At 36.7% G+C, this 24218-nt stretch overlaps 2 protein-coding genes and 1 long non-coding RNA gene across 6 annotated transcripts in view; 2 read left to right on the forward strand and 1 right to left on the reverse strand.

The window, feature by feature from the left end:
• The first annotated feature begins 595 nt into the window (after positions 1–595).
• LOC124163047 lies at positions 596–5321 on the forward strand. Its single transcript, XM_046539830.1, has 4 exons — positions 596–788; positions 888–1092; positions 2740–4613; positions 5284–5321. Exons 1-4 carry the CDS (start codon positions 596–598, stop codon positions 5319–5321), a joined length of 2310 nt encoding a protein of 769 aa, XP_046395786.1.
• A 2375-nt stretch (positions 5322–7696) lies between these two features.
• On the reverse strand, positions 7697–10095 carry LOC124162817. Its single transcript, XR_006865683.1, has 3 exons — positions 10011–10095; positions 9746–9867; positions 7697–8027 (listed from the first exon to the last, which is right to left on the reverse strand). It is a non-coding gene; the product is annotated as an uncharacterized LOC124162817 (long non-coding RNA).
• A 753-nt stretch (positions 10096–10848) lies between these two features.
• LOC124161872 (cytoplasmic FMR1-interacting protein) overlaps positions 10849–24218 on the forward strand; it is a 53672-nt gene continuing 40302 nt past the window's right edge. For all 4 annotated transcript variants that reach the window (XM_046538100.1, XM_046538104.1, XM_046538102.1 and 1 more), the window contains exons 1-10: positions 10849–10977; positions 11075–11214; positions 11330–11548; positions 11641–11820; positions 13047–13228; positions 13312–13642; positions 13733–13882; positions 14722–14967; positions 17409–17623; positions 22748–22878. In XM_046538100.1, the coding sequence (XP_046394056.1) occupies positions 11206–11214; positions 11330–11548; positions 11641–11820; positions 13047–13228; positions 13312–13642; positions 13733–13882; positions 14722–14967; positions 17409–17623; positions 22748–22878 (1663 nt within the window). In that variant the 5' untranslated portion in view covers positions 10849–10977; positions 11075–11205. The remainder of the gene's footprint in view (positions 10978–11074; positions 11215–11329; positions 11549–11640; positions 11821–13046; positions 13229–13311; positions 13643–13732; positions 13883–14721; positions 14968–17408; positions 17624–22747; positions 22879–24218) is intronic.

Below are 24218 nucleotides of genomic sequence, written 5' to 3' on the forward strand. Positions count from 1 at the left end.
TTAAAAGTAATTATAAATCAATCAAAATAGCTGTACAGTGCATGTATTTTACTAAAAATGGAATAATCCTGTGATATGAAGAATGGCTGTTATATTGACTCTTAGGTATCGGAAGGATTTAAAAAATCTTTCTGGAAATACGGTAAAGCTTCATAACTGTATCATATGCGATGAATAAAAAGAACTTAACTAGTGAGAGCTTTTGCTCTGTTAATTTTAACCTAATTTGGAAAAATTATATACATATAATTGCCGACCACCGACTCGACAACGCTGTCAATATATCGTAGCTTCACACCGGTTGAGCACCTTTGCTTGTGTACGATACCGTTACGTTGCATTTTGATAATATTACTCGTTTTATTATCCAATTTGCTGAGCCTTAAATTACTAAATATATTTTTGGGCTGAAGTGATGGCTTCATCAGGCCGATTTAAAGGCAAATTCATGTCTAAAGGTAAGGGTAAGAGCTTGGATAATCTGAGGAAACGAAATGTGGCCGAAAGTGAATCCATCAATTCCAACGAAGTGATTCCAAAGAGTGCACCTGTTGAAGGATGCCGAATCGTCGACGTGAATTTTTTGTGCAAGCACATGATTTGTACGCATTGTTCTTCAATCTTGTCATTGAATGATATAACTGAAGAAAATCTAATAGGACTCGCATGTAAATGGCATATAACATGCAGAGCTTGCGGCGCTGTGAATACCGTCTTGACATCAAAATCTCAAGCCAACCCAAAGACTAATAGGCAGAACTTCGACATTAATTTGAAAGCTGCAATTGGTAAGTGACATTCATGAATGTACTTTTAATATGCCTTTCAATATCAATGATGTTATGCATTTCAGTTTGTTTAACATACGGCTTTGTTTACAATTGTAGGTCTGATTGATGCTGGAATTGGAGCCGCTCATGTTAATGCTTTCTTGTCGTGCCTTAACATTCCGGAGGTTCATGAGTCGTTGCTGAAGAGAAGTGAGCGGGTTATTGGACCTGAAATCGAAAATGTGGCGAATGAAAGCTGTGTTTCTTCTTCATTGCTGGAGAGAGAATTGGAGCACACGGGTCTAACTATACTACAAGAAAGGTAATTATTTGTCATTTACAACAGAGTGTTTGGCCTTAAAATCTCAAATCAACTAGATACATACTGTGAAAGTAGTATTCCTACTATGGATGTTTCACCTATATCGCAATAGTAATACAGTAATGTTCATTATGCTTTCTACCTTAATATAATTTGTACCCATGCGGTTACTGTTACCTATGCGATACCTAAACACCTCAAAAACTGTGCTGAACGCATCCCAAATTTGTAAATACATTGAACCCCTTTTATAATTCACTTTCAGTGGCATGGCATGTATAACTTTGATGAATAATTTAGTATATAAAATTATAATCCCTTTGAAAACTTTTAGTTTAAGTGACTGGATTGTTAATCCTCAATAATTATTTGTAGTAGACTTATCACCCGATTTGCGATACTCATAAATGCGTGAGACATACCTAAGTTTGCATTATTTTGGAAAAGGTCCTTTAGACAGTGACTGATTGTATGAAATAATAACCTATTTATTTAGTTATATGAGGACTATTATTTAATAATAAAAGCAAATGGCATGCCTTCTAATCCTCAGCCTTGTTTTCATATGTGATCTTAACATATTATAAAGGTAGCTGAACTCAGCCAAAGTTGTAATGTGGAAAATATATATATGTTTCATTTAGCAGATGCATATTTTAAATGAGAGTGAACAGGAACACAGTATAAATATTCCAATACCATTATACTAATGAAGTTAATATATCATAGTCTAACACTCACATGCATGATCCTTTAAACAATATAATTGTTCATGATTCACCTATGTCCTTCATTATGTCACTTGGTTTATCAAGCAATAAACCCATATCTTTCATTATATTATTACTCTTAGAACCATAATATCAATTATAAAGTTTTCAGCATTCATACGTTTACTAAATCTAGTATGAAGTTAATGGTTCCATGAAAAATTTTAGTAATATCACTTATGGACGTTATAAAAATTATAGGATATAAATGAGACCCCTTAGGTCTCCATACACTGATATAAGCTCTCCTGAGTTAGCATACATAATCCAGAATTAATATTCTAATTAAATTGTAACTTCAAAAAGTTTTGGTGCATGTGAATATATTGTTAATTCTCAATAATTCCTTGTGATAGAATTATGATGTTTAAAGTCTTTATTGGTTCTACTAATGGATGAGCACATTTATATATATTGGTTTTAAAATTCATGTGTGGAGGTGCTGTCACTGATGAGTTATTAATAATGAGTGGCAATTAGTAATATGGCAAGTTGTTAAGGATTCTTGCTCTTATCTTAAATTTTAATATGCATTGTTCTAAATACATTCATAGATTTAAAATGTCTTCTGCCATCATGGATGAAGTAACTGAAAAGAAGGTTTTATGTAAATCCATAGATATGATCCAATTTCTATAATGCTCCTTAGTTATTCTGTCAATCATTTATTTTCCTTCAGTAAGAGCAGTTCTATCTTAAGCTAAAAATATTTTTATCAGACCTTCCTTCAATTTCATTGCTCTCTTAGCTATTTCATCTCTCCAGCAACACACGCTATAGAATGTAATAAAACTAAGCTCCAGTGAATTTCCTTTTCATTTGTTATTTAATAATGAAGTTATTGAGTGATATTGATGACAATATATTTCTCTTGCAGCTTGCCTTCACCTGATTCACCCCTTGACGTGTCGCCCATTGCAGTGTCTTACGACATGGGGTGGCAAAAGAGAGGTAATGGTAGGAGCTACTCCAGCCTTACAGGACATGGCTGTTTGATTGGCCAGAAATCTAAGAAAGTGCTAGCTTATGGCACCAGGAATATTTCATGTAAGGCATGTCATTACGGAAAGAGAGAACATGATTGTCGTCGTAACTGGTCTGGGAGTGCTAAAGCCATGGAAGCTGATCTAGCCTTGGAGTTAGTTGCCCAAAGTACCCCCTTGAAGGCAGCTAATGTTAAAGTAGGGACAGTTGTTGGTGATGATGATTCTTCAACAGCTGCAAAACTGAGGAGTGAAGTGGGTGATGTCAAAAAGGTCTCTGACATCAATCACACCAAGAAGAATTTGGGAAATTCCCTGTATTCTTTGAGGTCGAACCATAGATCTCTTACTCCTATGGTCATCAAGTATCTCCAGAGGTGCTTTGGCTATGCCCTGCAGCAAAACAGAGGCCAACCAGACCTACTCAGAAAGGCCATTACAAATATTGTTCCGCATGCTTTTGACATCCACAGAGATTGTGGCTCATGGTGTGGATATGTGAAAGATCCGGAGTCATATGTGCACAAGGGTCTTCCTAAAGGAATAGGTCTTGTAGGGGAGAGGTTGCAAAGTGAGTTACAAAATGTATTTCAGAAATTTGCCAGTAATTCTGATTGTTTGGCTCCTTGTGGCTCTACTCAATGCAATGAAAATTTTAATGCCATTGTTGCCAGTAAGGCACCGAAAATGAGACATTATGGGTCATCTGAGTCTAATGATTTCCGGGTGGCAGCTGCAGTCTGCCAAAAAAACGTTGGTGTCACATATGTCAGTGATGTAAAAAAAAGTCTAATGATATCCCCTGGTCACAACACAATCCGCTACAGGGCACGACTTAGCCTCAAAAGAAAGTCACTGGCTGAGAAGAGGAAAACGTGCTCATTTAAGCAGAGGAGATTGTTCAAAAATCTTTCCTCTATGGGCATGCTAAAGGTAAAAGAGGCTAGAGAAGGGGTAACATATAAAACAGGGATGGCCTATGACCCTGACATTAATAGTGTTTTTTATTCCGATCTTGTTCCTGTGGGTGATGCATGCTCCACTGTGTTTTTTGATGTTGAAACGACTGGCTTGTCAGGGAATGCAGAGCTGCTGCAAATTGGTGCAGTGGGAAGCACGAGTTTTTCATGCTACTTTTACCCTCATAAGGGTATTCCAGACAGGGTTAGTGAGATCACTAGCCTTAGAGCAGTAGATGGACTACTGTATTACGAAGGCAAGCCAGTCATCTCAGGTGAACTTGAGGAAGGTTTATGTGCCTTCATTGATTACTTGAAGAGTTTTAAGAAGGTGGTCCTTGTAGGACACAATGTGCAATTTGATGCCAGAATGGTGTTGGCAGCAGTGAATCACTGCAATAAATTGGACGACTTTGGTGCTGTTGTTGCAGGGTTTTCAGACACCTTGCCCCTTTTAAAGAAAGTGCTGCCTGGCAGGAAGTCTTATGCTCAGGGTAAATTAGTAGAAGAAGTTTTGCAAGACTTCAGCAATAGTGGGCATAATGCACACATAGATGCCTTGAACTTAAAAAAAATTTGTGAAAAGGTGTTTGTTGGTGAAGATATGATTTTACAGTACAGTTTTACTCTGCAGTCCTTCTTAAAGAGGCAAGAGCAGAGCAAGAGAAAAAGGGAATTACTTCCTACTCTAAAACCTCTGCGAGATAAGGGTGTATCAGGGTATATGGTAAACAGGTTGGCAGAGAAGGGAATTGGCCTTCAATTGTTGATGAACACTTGGAAATCTGAAGGTGATGAAGGTGTAAAGAGTTTGTGTTGTACCATGAATGTCACAAAAAATAGAGTTATTGTTTGTAACATTTCAAAAATTGTTGAAAAATTAATATCTAAGTGAAATTTATATAGTGTGTTTATTTCGTACCTATAACATTTGAAAGGTTTCCAGACTTGCTTCTAGCCATAACATTGCTGTCAAGCAAGATGTTATTGTTTTAGCACTGGTATCTATATGTCTATTCAGTGTTTGCATCACTCATCAGAATATTTTGCTCCAAATTTAACTTATCCTTTCTGTCAGGTAAGTGCTAAAGTTATTTGGTATGATTTTCTTTAACTTAGCTTATAACATTTGCTTTCAGGGGTAAGTAGTGAAGTTCACAGCAATATCTCTTTCTTCGAGTTTTAGGACAACACTGCCAATGTATCATTTGCATTTACCCTGCATTGTAAATGATAGATAGCTTAGTTTTTCCACATAGATTTATTACAACAGGACAGAATAGGGTTTTAAATGAGCCTGAGACAACAGAATGTTACTCTGCACTTCTGGTTCAAGGAATGTGCTTTCTTGTAGAAGTCATGCTGCTTAGTGGTTGGTAGTACAGTAGATTTATGTTAATATATGACCCAAAACAGTATGTAACTGTTGAAGCAAGAGGTTCCATTTCTGCTTGCTTGGAATTTCATTTTCAAAATCAGATTCATTTGATGTTGTGAATGTTAGCTTCCTGGCATAGTAGCTGAAAAAGTTAAAATCGTGAGAAATACGATAATCTACTGATTTTTAATTTGTTAAGAAATCTTTGAAATATTTGCCTACCTAAGGTGTCTATGATTGTTTAAATAATGAAATTTCATGCCTTGATTAAAGAATATTAAAGTCACTGTATCTAAATGACTAACACAAAGCTTATAAATGTTCATTTCTTTGTTGATATTTCGATTTAATAGCCTCATCCATACTATTATTGAGGAGTTGATTAGTGAAAATAAGACACTAATTTGCATTTATCACCCAAATGCAATTCGAATCATTAGTATCAGTATAATTAAATAATCCTCGTTCCTAGTGCCTAAGTATTCAGTAAATTTGGAAGGCCGGCATTGCAACTTCTAAAGACTCACTTGTAGCTGTCACCGATTGTTCGAAAATGCATCCTAATTTTTATCCTCCTGCAATGTCTAAATGAATGGATGTTTTTTCTATTGTGTTTTCAAATTATACTAATTGCACCTTTGGAAAACATATCAAAGTGGATTGGTTGGACAGTGAAAAATAGTGGTACTTAAGAAAAAACTTAATATTCATGTCCAACTCACGAGTGGAAATCTCTGAAACCTCTCAACAGTGAATAAGTAGGTATTGACCCATTTCGGAGAGTCATGACCACTCACCTAAGTAAACTGACGATTGTCTCGCTTCAAGGTGGGATGTAATGAATCAGCTATACGAGTAAACTATTAATTTACGGAATAACTATAACAATAATTACATGGAAATATTTTTATCAGAATAATTAATTGCAAGCTCATGAGCTTCCTACGAGATCCTTCTTAATACTGTCGAAGGGTTACATGGGTGAATATTCGATTAATTAGTAGGTATGTTCACGGAGTTATATTTCCAGACACTACATAGTCGGTACCCAACAGCAATATGCTTGTCTCGTGGTTACATTCATTTACTCGCTGACCTTTTTCTAGAATTTTAATATCAGTTAAATGGATGATGAAATTCATAGTGGGCGAGGTTATGAACTTCTATTTAAATAATTATTTTCTACAAGTTGAAAACGATGTACATTTTTCGAAATAAACGTATTACAATTTGAAGTAGTAGTCTGAAGAACAGATAAACTGTCGCAAGTCGCAATTAATTCTATTATTGTCGCGAAAGCAACAAGCCTACAGAGATGTTTTATATTCCAGTCATGATTATTCGCAAGTTTAATAAAATTTGGGCGCTTACTGCAATTCCGTTAACAACCATAACTGATAAATTATATATTTCGGTGCATAGTTAATCGTCTGCAATCTCAACTTGAGCCAATGTTTTTGTTTACTCCTCGAGCATTGTTGCCAAGTTTGTTTCAATATGGCGGCTGTAAAACGGAAGTGAGGCTCGTCATCGTTTTTCAATCATAAATATCTTCCTTAAATGGCCGATAAGGTATCCTGAAAAAAACACATAGTGTTCACTGATTATTTGACCGCCATATATTAGTTTTTGAGGTAGCCTTATCGGGGAAAATCTTGAGAAATAAAATGTTGAAGCGAGGGACGTCTGCGTTCCGCCATAAGAGCAATGTAATTTTAAGCTGAATATCACGATTTTCAAATACAGTTGTTAGCGCTAAATGGCCGGTGACCCTCTATTATTTTTTCACAGATCGACAGAGGCATCATTTCTCTCCAATATATGAAAATATCAGGGCATGTTTTCGAAGGTCCTTGTAGTCGAGGTTCTACCTTAAAAAAAATATTTAACCTGTTTTTGCTCGTAAGGGTAGTTACAAATAGTACACACGAGAAAGGTATATTTTATTTCTTAAAGTAAAACTTCTCAAATGTTGCTCCATATGGTTGCATTATTCTCCTTGAGGAATACAATTTTTTCAAAAAGTGTCAGACAAAGATCCCCTCGAAATGGATAAAGCCAGTGAGTGAAAAATCTTTCCACTGGTGAAGATGAGTAGGTATAGGATTGTGTCAAATCTGATAAACATTGCGTTAATATTAGAATTCATTTTCTTCATTCATTCATTCACATTCATCGGCACTTTCTCATCCAAACCGATCTCCGTTCTACGTCTTGGGGGACCATATGAAAATATTTATTTGGAGCATTTCTAGTCGTATTTCTGCACTTAGGCACAATACAGTACTTGAAGCTACGCTTCGAAACATTGAGGAAAAACTATGACACGAAAAATACAGCGTGATAACCACAATATCTCCACTGTAAACTTCAATAATGTGCTCGATCAAGCTGGTTAAGAACAACACTATTGTATGAGCTGACGTCATTCAAGATGGCGGCGGTGCAAACTACGTTTTTCTTTGATGGCTTGTAAAAGGTATTTTAAATGCTCATAATAAAAAAACAGATGACTTTACAGCCATATTCTTACAACTTTTAGCTTAATAATTACGCCTACTTTTCAAAAACGTCTTTACCTAAATAGGCGTTCAGAGACCTATTGGAGATACGGTGTTATTTTTTGACCCTGATGGGTTAAGTTTAAGTTTGTTGTGATGCCTCCTCACTCTTTCTTGGACACGTTTACGTCTTTCAAGCAATAATTGGTTGTCATCTTTTTCTTTTATTTTGTACAGTTCTCTTCTCTGCTAGTCACGCTGCCTCTCATTTAAAAGATGCTGCTGGTATTTATCTTTGTCAGCTTTAAGCCGTTCACAATACACTTTACAATTGGTGGCATTTTCTGTAAACAGATGTTGCTCATTGTAGAAAAAATGGGTATAAAATAAACCCTAGTTTTCTTTTTTCCAGGTTTAAATACACATATTAGTATAAAAATAAGTTATTAGTGGAATAAAAGACAAAATTCAGTTTTAACAAAGTTCGTAACACCCGTTACCACATTTTCACCAAATAAATTTTAATATTCTTAAATTTGTTATAGGTATTAATGTTCCACTATAACACAACTTCACTCTTCCAAAAAATAATAAATCCTAGTGTCTTAGTTTAATTGTGAGATAAACTTTTCTATGTTTTTTGTGACAGGTGTTACAGACAAATACACTAAACAAAAACAGCAATTTCAGCTAACGGTGATAAGAAATTACCTTAAATTATGATGTGGAAGTAAAGAAGACTTCACTGACAATCCATTCACTCATAACAACAATCACTAACTGTTGTTAAAACAATGAAAAGGTATTGTTAACCTGACCATCATTATTGCTCAACAAAGACAGTGTTGTTCAGTGCTTAAAGAAGCAATAAAAACTTAGAAAAAAAACAAAATGTTTTTAAAAATATCCATTTTTATGAAGGTTTATATATTTCTCAAACATTATTCATAATATATGATATTAAGTAAAACTAATAATTTTTCACCCTTAGGGTCACTTTAATATGGAATGCATGGTTAGGCCTGTTTAAGGAACTTTCAACTCCAATTGTGTATTCGTGTTTTGGTATAAACAAAATAGGAAAGACAGACCGTTCGATAGATTAAGAAACACGATTAGTAAATTCTATCAAACCAAATTTGGCTAACAATATCGAGTTTGATAATTGTTACCAAACAAGCTAGCACCTTTGTAAAATTGATCATAACTTCTATGAAAGAAAAACGCTAAAATAAAAAATAATAATAAATATAGAACCCGAAAATCGCTATCCATAAAAGTTAAAATATCTCGAAAACTATTCATTTCCGCCAGGAATGAATGTCACCACGTTAATCAGGAGGCAAAAATACTACAGGAAAGTGAAGGTTTGAAGGCGAAATCCGGATTGTACCTCTTGTAAAATAATACCAATGAAAGTTACCAAACTCTGAATTATACTGAATTAATACAGTTATTTACTCTTTCGAACTAATTACCAAAATAAGGAAATATCAAAATGTTCGAGGAGATACATCAAAAGCGTTTAATAAAATAAATGAAGTGCTCAATAATTTACATCAAAGGTTACGCATATTTAACCAATATACTCCCTTTCACACCAGTTTGATAGTTTTAATCAAATCTTTTTTCCGTGCACGGTACGGCCCCAGTATGGCCATAATTGTTGTGTTGACTGGGTTTAAATTTAAATAAAAACGTGTCGATAGTGTACATAAACAATTTTTAGTTCAAAATAAATATGTGCTTCCAGTTTCTTGATTGATGAAATGAACTCTGCTGAAAAAAATGCGAAAAGTATCGCCTTTATCTGGAGAAATACTACCATACACCAAAAGACAAAAAATCCATCCTAGGTGACATTTATGTCACAGCCTGTATCTCGGGAACTACACAACCGATCTATGTAATATTTTCAGAATGTTATTAAAAAATAGGTCTTTACCACTCCCTTAAAAAATTATTATCTCAAAAGAATATTTTGGGCGGATACAGGTTAAGGGGAAATTATGTAAGTTCACATCAAAAACTTACAATGCGAAAGATGATTCAAGCAACTTACTATCAAATTATAATAATCCCAAGGAGCAGAGAGAATGGAAAGGATTCCGCTCCAAACAGAAAATTCAGGTCCTCTTCCAAGGTCACCGTCCACTCCCCGCATCGCATGGTCACATGTTAAGCCTGGGAAGACCAAATATTTTTCAGCAGTGGAGTGAAATCAACGATCGCTTTTCAACCAAAGATAATTATCGGAACTTAAATACTGATTCATATTACTTATAAACGTGGGTATTCACGTAGCCAACAAGGAATCAAACTCATACCTCAATGATAAAACTCTTGGTCAAACTTTTGACATGACAAAAACAAATCTAATCTTCATTTTCACTTTCCTCCTCCCCCATCATCTACCCTAGTACCCTTCTTCCGCCTTCTTCCCTGATTATGACGATTGGACGATTGTGACGACTGTGACCAATAGTGATTGTGACCATTGTGACCAATTGTGACATTGCGAGCCGGCTAGCAACATGGTTGTCGGTTTTCGGGCTTGCATAGCCGATGGGGACGATGGGATACCATGTTTGTAAACAGCCAATCATTGCCGTGGTGGGATAATTTAAAATTATATAGCAAAGGTAATTCCTGTCGATATAAACAAATTTTTTGGCCAAAACTCGATTAAAATTGATATATGTTATTTATTTTTTATTTATAAGGAAAATTATTGGATTTAAATGTACAAAATGTAAACGCTTTCACCTTTTTCAGCGTCATTGACAATCCTACTCCTTAACAAATAGCCATCTCCTCAATAGTGGCAGAAACGACTCGTCCCACCAGAATGAATTCGAATGGCATGTGCTTTATGACTTAATTTTCTGAGAAAAAGACTCATTATCTTAGTCTATTAAGCACAATAAGCATCATTTCCCTCAATAAAGTGCGAAGTATTTCAATCGGGAAATTATACTTTTACATGTCACGTAACCGTGCGCTGAACTTTGATCGAAATCAAGTTCAATGAAAGAGTATTTGCACGTTATTATAACTTTCCATAAATTTTAATCGAAAATTATTTTGCTATATTTATTTATTATTCATCTTTTTATCAACGACTTTTCCAAATTAACTTTGCATCATATGGCAACACTGTAGAATGATTGGTTTTGGTAGGGGTGTTGTCTAACAGCGGTCGTCTGATGTTTGGGAGATTGCGGCTATGTTTTTGATTACATAGTGAATTTTACTTCAGTTTGAATTGCACACCAACAATTATTGTGAATCACAGTAAGGAAAGAGTTAGACTTTTAAAGATATACTCATGCCCTATCATTTATTCGGTGCAGTCACCTCTGAATTTCTTCCTTTGTTGCTAATACATTAGAGCCATTACCGGATACTATTTTGCTGGATAGCGTCTCGAAGATTGATGAATGCCCATACGATGGATCTTTACAACTGGACATAGGAATTGGTCTAAACCTTGAAATATTTTACTTGTGGTGTTAGTGCATAATGTCTGAGGTAAGTGCTTGGCCTATTATGTTGGGCAATCTCTCATTGGATGTGATGGTTCCTTTGGAACTAAAAATGTATAATTAGTTCTCTTTTTCCAATTTTATTTCATTAATAATTGAAGTATAACGCGATGGCGACCGACAAAGTGACTTTGACTGATGCCTTGTCAAATGTTGATGTGCTGGATGAGCTTACCCTCCCGGATGAACAACCCTGTATTGAAGCGCAGCCTTGTTCCATTGTTTATCAAGCAAATTTTGACACAAACTTCGAAGACAGGAATGGATTTGTGACAGGAATAGCGAAGTATATCGAGGAAGCCACTGTGCACGCCAGTTTGGTGAGGGCATTTAGACCTACCTATGTTGTCAGTGCCCCAAATATCGTCATTTTATGATTTATGTTACTATTGAGCCCATTCCTTTGTTGCAGAATGAACTTCTGGACGAAGGTCTTGAGCATGCTGTTATGTTGTATACATGGCGATGTTGCTCCAGAGCAATACCTCAACCTAAATCCAATGAGCAACCCAACCGAGTGGAAATATATGAGAAGACTGTGGAGGTTTTGGCTCCAGAAGTGAATAAACTTCTTAATTTCATGTATTTCCAGGTGAGTCCAAATTTCGGGTTTGATGTGATGTGCTCATAGCTTTCTTATTAGTTACTTTCCTTGTAATGAGTTTTTACGTGAAAGTAGTAAATTATAAACCATTAAGAATAGTATCTCCTTAGTAGATGTATTTTTTGTATCCAATAAAAATTTAGCTTGTTTCCGATGTGTTTTTAAATAAGTAATCTTAAATGATAGTAAATTAGTGCGTGATTTGGCTAAAAGTTTAGTTTTATGTGCCTATCAAGATATTATTCTAGTGAACCCTTTTGATGAATTTTAATTCACTTGATCATTCCTATTATTAATGGCGTTAATAAGGTGATGCAAATTGAGGGTAAGCCATTGACTATTTGGAAACATAATTAGTTTTTCTGTCACTGTCTTTAAGGCAGTTGTACTGCATTGCTCAAAGTAATGTCTGTTGACATTTTTTGGAAATGCAACTGTTCAGTTTTGTTGCAGAGGAAGGTATATTAAGTAGACCTTAATGAAAATATTTACAAGTGTAGGAAACTTGAAAGGGAAGGTTAACTCTTGGCGTAATTTTGGAGTTCACTGCAGTATTCCCGAAAAAGTATGTGGTTGCAAAATGGGGTAGGAGCAGAACATTTTTCAGTTAAATTGAAATGTCAGCATTGCTATGAAAATGGATTCACAAGTTATATGAATCTTATTTGAGTTTCAACAAGTTTAGAAGACTTACATATTTGGTGTGTTTAATGATATATCACCTGTAATTCTATATTTTTTTCCAGTTATTTGGCCTTTAAGTATTTTGTTCAGAAGTACTCTCTTTGAAGAAATTGGATCAAAATTCAATCTGTTACTAAAAATTACAATTTTTTTAATTTTAAGGTTAGGGACCCCATCAAAAGCAGTCCTATTGGTTTTCAAGTTTTGCATTTCGTTGATAAAATTATTTCTTTGTGCTAACTATAAATATTTTATTCATACTTAACGACCAAGTATGCTGCAATGTACATATTTATCTGCTTTAATCTGAGTATTCCACCATTTTCCCAATCCACCTGAAAAAAGATGTCAAAAAAATCTTATATGAAGCTGTATAACAGCTGATAAACATGCTCCTTTTGACAGTTGAATTTCAATTTTATTTTCCTTCCCCGGAATCAGGAGTATAGTTTTTTTTTGTGGGTGCCAAAATATATAGCTGAGAGTATTTGGATTTTCATGTATTTAATTATTTTGTTAATTCCTTTCAGAGGAAAGCAGTGGAAAGGTTCTCAGCAGAAGTAAAGAGACTTTGTCATCAAGAAAAAAGGAAGGACTTCGTTTCAGAAGCATACCTTTTAACTTTGGGGAAATTTATTAACATGTTTGCAGTCTTAGATGAATTGAAAAACATGAAATCCAGCGTTAAAAATGACTACTCTACGTACAGGAGGTAACGCTTGCTTGATACTGTAAAAAATGTGCATGCTTTATGTCTTATTTGGTGTTATGAACTGCTAAAATTTTTGTTCGCAGGGCAGCTCAGTTTCTCAAAGTAATGGCAGATTCTCAAACACTCCAGGAATCTCAGAATTTATCTATGTTCTTAGCCACTCAGAATAAAATTAGAGATACAGTGAAGGAGAATTTGGAGAAGATTCCCAACTACGAAGATTTGTTGGCTGATGTGGTTAATATTTGTGTTCAAATGTTTGAAAATAAAATGTATTTGACACCTAATGAGAAGCACATGCTTGTTAAAGTTATGGGATTTGGACTCTTCCTAATGGACAGTGAAGTATGCAACATAAATAAGCTCGACCAAAAGAAGAAGCTAAAACTGGAGAAAATTGATAGGATATTCAAGGCAAGAAACTATGTGTCTAATTGATCTTGGTATGGACTTACTTTTTCGTAAATATTGTGTCTTAATTTTATCTCACTTTTTCCACTCTAGAATTTGGAGGTTGTTCCCCTCTTTGGAGATATGCAAATAGCACCATTTAATTACATAAAACGCAGCAAACATTTTGATCCATCAAAATGGCCACTGTCAAGCTCCAACAATATCAGTCCGCAGGCTGATCTAATGGTTCATCTTCCCCAGGTACTCTAGTGTTTTTCTATTTCTTCATGTGTTAACTGCCTTGCATTTCATATTAACCTATTAATTTCATTCATCATTTCAATGAACATGCATTTTGGTATCACGTATTGAGTTCGAAAATCGGTGGGTGTTTAGTATTGATGTGCTACATGACTTGTTGGTTGTGCTCTTAGTGTGTAATCTTCCGAGTGCATTTTGAATTTGTACTTAGATTTGGATCTGTGATCTGAATTGAAACATTTCTAACCCCCTTTCTCTCCTTCCATTTCATCTCGAGCTCCTTATTACCATGTTCCTTCATGTACGTAGGTAATTTTTCTCCTTGCTTCATCAATTTTTTCTTTCTTCCATTTGCTACAATTAATCCATTCGCATCCATCCCCTGGGATTCAAATCGACCCCTAACATGACACTGACTTTTAAAGAATTTGAACACATTTGTAGTGTTGCTTTAAATAAGTCATTTAATAGAGTATTTGTTGACTGATTTTGACCAAATTTTGATGTGTTGTCAAGAGTTGGCTACTCTTACATTTGGTTGAAGTATAAATATTTCTAAGGTGTTTTGCAATGGAAAAAAGTTTTAAAATAGCCACCAGATGGCAGCTACTATCAGATCACTACCTCGCCAAAAACTTGTTAGATGGCTGTAGGATTGACTGATAGATATCACTATGCATTCCGCATACTGGTATGCATGTTGTGTTAATGGCCAGCTTCAGGCCGTGTACCAGTACACTTGTGGATGCTAATGGGTTAAGTATCTTTTTCATCACCATGAAAATGCATTTTTTTTACATTGATACATAGATGTTTTTTTATGAAATGACTTAAAACAGGTCCGCGAAGACCATGTCAAATACATCAGTGAGCTAGCCAGGTACAGTAATGAAGTGACCACCACGTACAAAGAAAGCAGGACGGATGCAGAGAACCATGAGACAGCAGAGTTAGCGTTGCGAGGTCTTCAGCTGTTATCTGAATGGACTGGAATAGTCACTGAGTTGTATTCCTGGAAGCTGCTTCATCCTACAGATCACCATCAAAATAAGGAATGTCCTCCTGAGGCGGAAGAGTATGAAAGAGTGAGTGTGCAAACAAATGTCATGATTATTACTTTTGCATGCCTTCGAGAAATGTAACCATCTGTGGGTTAGATGGCTCTACTTTTTGTGCTGATTCATCTACATCTACATAATACCCCGCGAGCCGCCTAAAAGGCGTGTGGCAGGGGGTGTTAGGACACCAGTCGTTTACATCTAAATATAAAATGAAGTGTTCTAACGAGGTTGGGACTAGCATTTATTAAAGCCCTTTATGGCTCGGGGGAAAAACGAATTCCCATATCTATCCATTCGGCAAAACATCTCTCTTAATTTATCACTTCTATCGGACCTGGAAATATAGTGTGGCTCTAATATTATGTTCTCTGTGTCGCTCTTAAAGATATCCATTCTCAATTGTTCAAGCAATCTAAGCCTAGCACACAGCCTCCGAGTCTCTGATTGATACAGATGGGTTGGTTTGGTTCTTTGGTTCTCAGTTCTACAGGTTCTTGAATTTAACCCTGGGATCATAACCAAGACTAAAAATGATTGGTGCAAAACCCAGTTTTTTTAATCTTGTCAAGACCCATTTAGGGCCCTGTCGCTGAAGGTAGCCTGGCCACATCTCCAGTGACCCAGCTGGCTGCTCAGCTTGTCATCGAGCATTGATTCTAATGGAGGTCATTACACTAGGATAGCCAGTGATGTGGCCAGACCTTGGTCACTGGCTGGCTAAGAAGACCCATAGCGACTGAGGTCGTCCATAAGCTTCTTAGACTGAACTTAATGTAGGTCACAGCTGGCCACTGGGTTCCATAACCTATTGCACTGCCAGGTGCATAATATGGCTGCGTGGCTTGGCTACCTTGTCTATTAACCCATTAGTGCATAAAGTTATTTTTGTCGAATATTCATTTCAAAAGTTCTGGTTCCGGTTAATAAGGTTCATTTTAACTTATTTCTGCAATTTTAAATTTTTTAAATCAATAGTTTAAATAATACTGTCCTTCCGATATATCGGACTGTCAGTTTTCAGTGTTGATTACAGATTCAAAATAGTACGGAAAAACTTGATAATATAGAAAATAAAAAGATCAACCTTTAGAAGAAAAATGAGATAAAAGTTATCAACATACTGAGCAAAATACTACAGTAAAAAATAATTTACTTACCCCGTGCGGGTGACTGAAAATTCTTTCAATGCCATGTCTCACATAAATGCTTCTCAAGTCGATAAATACAAGGAGTCAACTGAAATATTAGCGGGGTGGTGAAGACAGACATCCATTTGAACTTAATATAGTATCAAAATGTAGCGCAAGTCAATTAGAGCCCAGAAAAAAAATTAAATACGCGCGTCCGATATATCGGATGCTGTGCACTAATGGGTTAAAGGGCTTCCAGTGCATATAAAATCCGAAGATTCCTTGTCATGTCTTTTGATTTTTCTAAGCTTCATCCTCCTTTCCTTCTCTCTCTTCTAGCGATGGGTTAAGTCATACTTTTCAGAGTCAATCTTTGTTAATCAAATCACGAGTGTTATTCAATTAATTAATTCAGTCACTTCATGTACTATATTAGGTACTTTGTAAGTACATATGTACATAGTAATCTGTATTTTGTGGCTTCCTCTATTTATAAATTTTATTACATCTCAACCAATAGATCATGTAGACTATGTTCTTCTATGACAAACTCCTCTGAAAATTGAATTTTTAGACAATTCTCTCATGAGTGCTATAGCTTCACTGTAAATGGTAATGCAATATTTTTTTAATCCAAACCGGGAAAATGCATTGATAGTTGTTGGTGCCATTTCATGATTCCATCCAATCATCTTTGGTGCTACATAGAAATTACCCATCCCCTTTTCCTACATGAACGAGTTACTATTTCCTTAGTCATGTGCACAGTTGCAATAGTATACAGCAAAGGAAGGAATTTGCTGCTTAGAAATTATTTGCCTTGTCCAGGATTATAAAGTTAATATTCCTCAGGTATGCTAAACAGCAATCGTGAGGTCGCAAGTCTATATCCCTCTCAAGTCGGAACATTTCAATTGTGAAATTCTTCCTTAGTTGGTAACACACATTCCCCTTCTCTTCCTATCATAGCAATGTTGTATGGGATCTCTAAACTGAACTACCTGGCTCATTCATGGTTTCATTTATCTTTTAGGTTGTTAATCACTGAATATAAAGAAAAAATCTTTTTCTCAGTTATGAGTGAAAACCTAATGTCACCAAATTCATTGTTGGAATCATGTACTTCCAGCCATTAAATAGATTGGGCTAAATGCATGCCTTGAGTTGCAATGTTTAGATACGTATTTTGAGAACACAGTAAATTGATACAAACTTCATATTCGTCTACTTTTTTCATTAGTGTTTTATCATGTGTAGAATTTACGTGCCTCTAACATTTGCCTTGTACATAAGATTACTATGTGCCTTCTCCCACTTTCAATATCATTCACATAGGCTACCAGGTATAACTACACATCTGAAGAAAAATTTGCCTTAATTGAAGTGATTGCTATGATCAAAGGATTACAAGTTCTGATGGCTAGAATGGAGACAGTATTTACTGATGCAATCAGACGCAATATTTATGCTGAGCTTCAAGACTTTGTTCAGTTATGCCTCAGGGAGCCTCTAAGGAAAGCCATCAAGAACAAAAAGGATTTAATTAGAAGGTGAGACAAGTATTTATGAGATGTGAATATGTCTTAAAATCATTTATTTTTATAATTAAAGCTACTATGCCAATATCACGCACACTGAGAGCACCATTGCCAGCACCAGCAAGTGCGGCTGGCAATAAACATGGCAGGTAGGATGTAGTGTTAAATCAACACAGACTCTCAGTTTCAATTTTTTTAAGTGCACTCTTTCACAAGGCATTCTGACTTAGCTGGCTCATGTTATTTACTAGGGATGAGTCGATTCCACTTTTTTTCGATTCCGATTCCAATTTCGATTCCCTCAAATCGATTCCCGATTCTCGATTCCGATTCCATCGATTCTTATTCCTTCTAACAGGTGGGGTTTTGATTTATCTGTAGCATTGCTGTCATTAAAATTTAAGAATTGAATGGAATAAAATAACTAGGGATGGACGGATCGAGGATTTTTGGAGCCAGATCTTTCGAATCGGATATTTTCGAATCCAAATGCATTTTCAAATTCCTACCATTAAACAAAGTCATTATTCAAGTTTATTGTGGGTGCATACAATCAATGGAATGCTTTTTAGATTTTCATACACATTTTAATATTTTTATAAATTAAAAATTATTTTATGGGCTTTCAAGTTGTTTTTTAAAAACATCTTTACATACTCAGGGCCTAAACTGTTAAGCTTGGGTTTGGAAATGAAAATAGGAAAATTCTTAGGATGAACCACTGACCAGTGGCGTAGCGAGAGGAATATAAATATAAAAAACACAATTACTTTCCTTCATAAAAGGAAACAAAATATTTAAAAATCATGAATTTACAAATGAAAAAAATGAATCTTTGAAAAGTGAAGTATTTTACATTATGGAGGGCGTTAAAATTAGTTTGAAACCCTCTCCTTTGTACCCTGTTGTTTAAAAATTTCCCCCCCTGGTTTTGGATCCCCCCTCAACAAAATTCTTGGCTACCCCCCTGCCATCGACTGAATTCAAATTTTCCTCACTCACGTTTCCCACGAATTTTACTTTCTCATCGCATACGGACTTGTGTTTCATCCGAAAATGCTTCAGTATTGTGAGGTGGATTTAGCACATCCTCGCGATAATTTACGCCACAGTGCGTAATTTTATAAAAAAACGGGCACTAAATAATGGGTTTTAAACTAATTTTAACACTTTTTATGATCGAAAAACTTAATTTGTTAAAGAAAATTTTTGTAAATTCCTGATTTTTCGATATTTTGTTTTCTTTTGCGAAGGACAATAACTGTGTTTTTATATTTCGGGGGGTGGGGTCCGGACCCTCCCCATGGCTACGCCACTGGGAAGGAGCGCGTAAAGGAGAGGTGGAGAGAAAGGAGCACGCTCCCTCCGTATTTCAAACAACGAGGCTACAAATGAGGGAGTTGGACGAAGAAGTTAGATCTTGCTTCAGTGACGTCGTTGCCTTCAAAGCGAAGCGCGCTACGTGGTATATGTAGTTGGCGTTTCCAATCCGTCTCTAATTGTTTGAGGGGTTAATGCTGCGCTTGTTTCATTGAAAACTATGCTGTTTTGAAAATGTTGCATATCAGTAAAGTGTAATTGTAGAATTGTAGATAGAAAACTGAGTGGCAATCAATTAGAGCTGAAAAATAAACATAAATATCGTCAGGGATGCGTCTCGTTTGGTCTCATTCTTTTTTAAATCTCGTGCATATCATCTAATTGTCGAAGCTATCAAGATATCTTCGGGCCCAGAAAGTCACTCTCCTAGCATTTGTCGTCTAGAAACGGAGAATTGAAGCGGGAAGTCCAAAAAAGGTCAGTTGGTGAGACGAGTTAGGGATGAAACACGCTTCAATTGTTTTCATGTGATTTGATTTTCTCCTTAGAAGACAATGATTTTTGGTCCGTGTGATTTCGGATACGAAAAAAAAACAACAGAGGCACGGGCTGATGGACGGCCGAGGCTGGTTTTCTGAAATCTGCGACGTAGTTACTTTTGACGTGGTTATTATCCTACGGCGCTGAGATTCCTCCGATGATTGTTCAATCTCTTGGGAAGAGTCACACTATGTGCCAGTCGTATTTTGCCTTTTTTATTTTCTGGCTTGAAAATCCTGGCCACGGCTGAAATTCTACTCGCAACATCTGCGAGAGCTTTCAAACAAAACGGTTCATGAGTAGGACAAGAATCGCATGCGACGACGCATTCGAAGAGAGAATCGGAACTCTTTCCACCCTGATGGGGCGTTGTATTCACTGAAGCTATTATTTAAAATTTCGGATCCAGATCCGATGTCTTCCGCGACTTTGGATCCGATGTATCCGATGAAGGGCAATATCCGCGGATATTTGAATCCGAGGTATCCGATCCGACCATCCCTAAAAATAACAATAGCCGCGGTGGCTACATTCTCGTTTGGCCGCGGTGGCTAAACAAATAATGTAGCGTTCATTGCGTCCATACATACCAGAGCAGCCTGGCGGGTGCGCGGTGGCGGCCGAACGCAACCTGTCGAGTCCGCCCGGAGGCCGCGGCGGCTTATGCCAAGCAAGTATCAACTTCCTCAAGGGTTGCATTGATGAAACTGGGCTATACAAACGCGAATGTGTCTAATTTTTTTATTATTGACGCAGACGCGTGTTAGTCTCAAAAAGTTACGTAGATAAAAAAACCCGCTCTCAGCGCGTATTTATAAGAAACTTTTTTCACAGGAAAACTCGCTCTCTGCACGTTTTTATTATCATCAGACTTCAAATATCATTCGAAAATATAAAAAATATATTTCGATCTATTATACTTTAAAATTGGTGGTCGAGATGAATTCTCCGAATGTGATTCATCGCAATACTTTGATTTGCCGTGACCAGCGGCTAATAAATGAACGGAAAACGCATGCATTGCTTCCCGATCCCGAGGTTTCCAATTTTTTTTTCTCTTAGAGTTGCTCATGATCACGCGCCATTTCAGGGTTCGTCGGTTTGTCGCTCTTGCCGACATTTTCATGTTTCCGAGGCCGCTTAGGTATGTTCGTCGCAGCACCCGCGAGCCGGGCGTATTCTCCGCGCGGGCAAGGCTGACACCGCGGCCGCTTGGGTGTGTATAGCGGCCTTTATGCCCCAAACTTATAGTCTATGCTCAAAACATTTATCTTCCTGGAATCGATGGAATCGGAATCGACTTTAGGCGATCGATTCTCGATTCCGATTCCGTGCCCGAGAATCGGTGGAATCGAGAATCGACATTTGGAATCGACTCATCCCTATTATTTACTGTTAAAATTTTTCTCATATATTGTCTAAAATCAAACTGGCTGCCAGCACCGGCTGTGCTGATGTGTGCACAAATAGTTAACAGCCTGTACTGGTACCAGAGCCTTAAAGCCTGTGTTAAATAGGCCTTAGAAACCTGATTTCTGGAACATTTACACCAAACACTTGCAGATATACTTAATTATGTTTCAATGTAACTACAAGAGGTGTTTTTTCCTCTACTTTAGTAAAGAACTGAAGTATTATATCATAACCATTCTGTAATCATGCAAACTTGTGGCACTGCCTCTCTACTCCTGATCCCCTGTGTGTGGAAAGACACATTTTTATCACTTTTATCAGTTCTCATGTAGAAGATGTATTTTGATGCAGTGGGACCTCAGTTTAATGACACTCCATACTTAAGGCAAAAACACAGTACAAGTGATGAGTCTTGCTTTAGGAAGCCTTTTCACCAAAATTTCAAGAAAAACTCCTTTGATTGACAATATTATTCCATTTTAAGATTCATTCATTCAAAATGAACTTTATTACGAAGTTCCACATATAGGCAATGGCATTTAGGTGGATATTCACTAGGCTAAGTTTTAATAATCGCACCACCTTTAAGTTCTCCTCGTGTACTGTGGCCAAGAGCGTCAATTATGGTTCTTTCTTCACCATACACGCAACGTCTTATAATAAGCTTCATTCCTGGGGAATCATGGTGACCGACTCATTACAGCTCGTAAATTTGATGTACAGTTTGTCCTCTTCCTACGTACATTCGATTTACGAACTTTCAGAGATAACAGCATTCAAAAATTTTAAATTTCAAATTTGGCACCTTTTGATTTGGCCATTGCTACGCAGTGCTGCATAGAGGAACTCGCACTCTGGGCATAATCTGAAGAAGTATTATTGAATCCGCTGTGAAGTTAGGAACTGTTCAGCGTTACGCCCGTTCTTCCTTGCCACGGAGAGTGATTTTTTTCAGCTCCGGCTGCATTGCACGCACAGCTAGATTACTTCGCCACTATCGTGAGTTAGCGCACAATTGTTATGCGGTGTTGCATTCGGAAAAGGATAGCCTTACTCCTCAATGCCTTGCATACAGTCCGGCCGGTGAGAGTTGTCCAATGATGGCACAATTGGAGGGGCGGATAACCCTGTGCCAGCACAGTTTACAGCCAATCGCTCTCCCCCAAACGCATCTCACACCACCACCTAGTCATACAACGTTGTCAAATGTGTAAAGAGCACCGAAATAAGCCTGATCCAACAAAACATGCCCTTTCTTCGATTCACCAAAACAAGCGATTCTTCCTCTGGGTTCTTCACACTCGTCATCCCTTCCAGCTCCTTTCTTCACGGAGCCCTTTGTAGGCATTTCCCTTTCCTACCTAGCTACGCTGCCCCAACCTAGACCATTCTGCCTGTCATCGGACAACTCTCAGCGGCTGGACTGTAGGTTTATCAACTTAGGAACAAGGTCTTGGAATGCATCTAGTTGGTATATCGGACTTAGTGTATTCAGGAAGATATCAACCCTCGATTACATCATGTCGCATTCTTCTGTTGAGAAACTGAATCGAATTTTCCTGTTTGTATATATTTCCGTATGATTTAATCTCGTTTATCACGTACGGTTTTTTTTTCGAGGATTCCTAAAAGAAACGTTCATACAAACTTAGTTATTATGAACCTCTGGTTTTTCGGTCCCATGAACTTCGTAATAACGAGATTTTACTGTATAATGGCGGCTTGACTCCCAAATCTCTGAATACTCCAGTGCTACATGCTCTTGGCAATATTTGGTCAAGAGTCAGTTTTCCATGATTTCTTTGTAGTATAAAATGGATGATTGAACTTACAGTAAACATTTTTTCATTTTTACCATTGCAGTATTATAGTGTCTGTGCGTGAAACATGTGCAGATTGGCAGCGAGGAGTTGAACCTCAGGGAGATCCTGCTCTCAAGGGGAAGAAAGACCCAGACAATGGTTTTGGGATCAAAGTGCCCCGCAGAAATGTTGGTGAGTACATGTGGATGCCGTCATCCTTACAAATGAATTTTTGAACTGATTATATCACTTCCTACTGCTTTTCATCAAGGCATTGCAGACGAGAAGATAATAAGTATGCTGCGTCGGTGATAGAATTTATTTTAAAATTCTGTCATTTCTCTTTTTCCATTTCTATTGACTTTTTAATCACTGGCATTGTATCTTACACCTTGCAAAGGCACAGCATTTAAAAGATATGACTTGTTAAATGTTGTCAAAACTGCTTAATTTACATCATCATAACTGTATGTATGCACAAAGTTGTTGAAATTTTATTTATGGGCTATTGGGTGTTCAGCCATAAATTATCCTCACTGTAAACATAAATTATCATAGGTAATTATATTTGACCCTTTCACCGCCAGCCCTTTTCTATTCGGATGTGCAAAGACTGCCAAGGCTATTTTCAAGTATTTGCAAGATTTCAAATTTTAAATTGTTATAACTACTTAATTTTATTGAATACATCTAGATTTTTTCCCAGTGCTAAAGATTAAGTATGTATTTGGAACTTTGAACCATAAATGAGTGTATGGGACAGTCTTTATGAGATGGCAGCTGGTGAAATGGCCTCAATCGCGAAATAAAATAAGCCGAAAAAGTCAGCTGGTATATCGGCCCATGGCAGATTTTGCACTACCAGTGAGGGCCGATATATCGGTCTGCTGGTAGTGAAAGGGTTAATCATAGGTGACTTTTTTTCTAAAACTATGTACCTATCATTAAAGTGGAAGGTGGCCACAGCCCAGTTGCTGGTTTTAACCATTTGCTTAAAATTATTTAGTCCTTTACAGTTAGTCTCTAGGTTATTGGTATTGCAGTTAATGTGTGTATGCTTTTAGCACCAAGGTCACAGGTATTATATTCACATTTTTGTGTCTTACCTGAAGAGTTTTCCGGAGGGCTCCTATCAAACCTATTCACAATTGCCAGTTAAGCTATTCTATTAATTGGTCAGTTCCTGATTAGATGATTTACAACCAAGGTTTGTATAATTTTTTGCTGTGGTAGCATTTGCCACAGGATTATGAAGAGATAGCACTCGCATCTGTGAAAAGGTGATCACTTTGGATTTCTTTTAAACTGAGCTGAGTGGACTTCATTACGGAAACTTTGATTGAGGAAAGAATCGAAAGCAGCTGCCTGTGAAAGGAGAGTTAATTATTATCCATTGATCGTTATGTTTTCCTGGACTGCTAATTATACCCCAAACATATTCTCAGTGTGGTGTCTCAATATTTACAATGAAGTTTCGTCACTGGTGATCAGAAAATGAGATACTTTCTGTCCTTATCTTTTTAGCCTTGCAA

This window comes from Ischnura elegans, chromosome 7 (genome assembly GCF_921293095.1).
Source record: "Ischnura elegans chromosome 7, ioIscEleg1.1, whole genome shotgun sequence".
NCBI classification, from domain to species: Eukaryota; Metazoa; Arthropoda; class Insecta; order Odonata; family Coenagrionidae; genus Ischnura; species Ischnura elegans.

Coding starts and splice junctions, on each gene's coding strand:
- LOC124163047 (XM_046539830.1), top strand. CDS start 596: ATGATTTGTACGCATTGTTCTTCAATCTTGTCATTGAATGATATAACT. Junction 789..887: donor TAATTTGAAAGCTGCAATTG/GTAAGTGACATT, acceptor TTACAATTGTAG/GTCTGATTGATGCTGGAATT. Junction 1,093..2,739: donor CTAACTATACTACAAGAAAG/GTAATTATTTGT, acceptor TTTCTCTTGCAG/CTTGCCTTCACCTGATTCAC.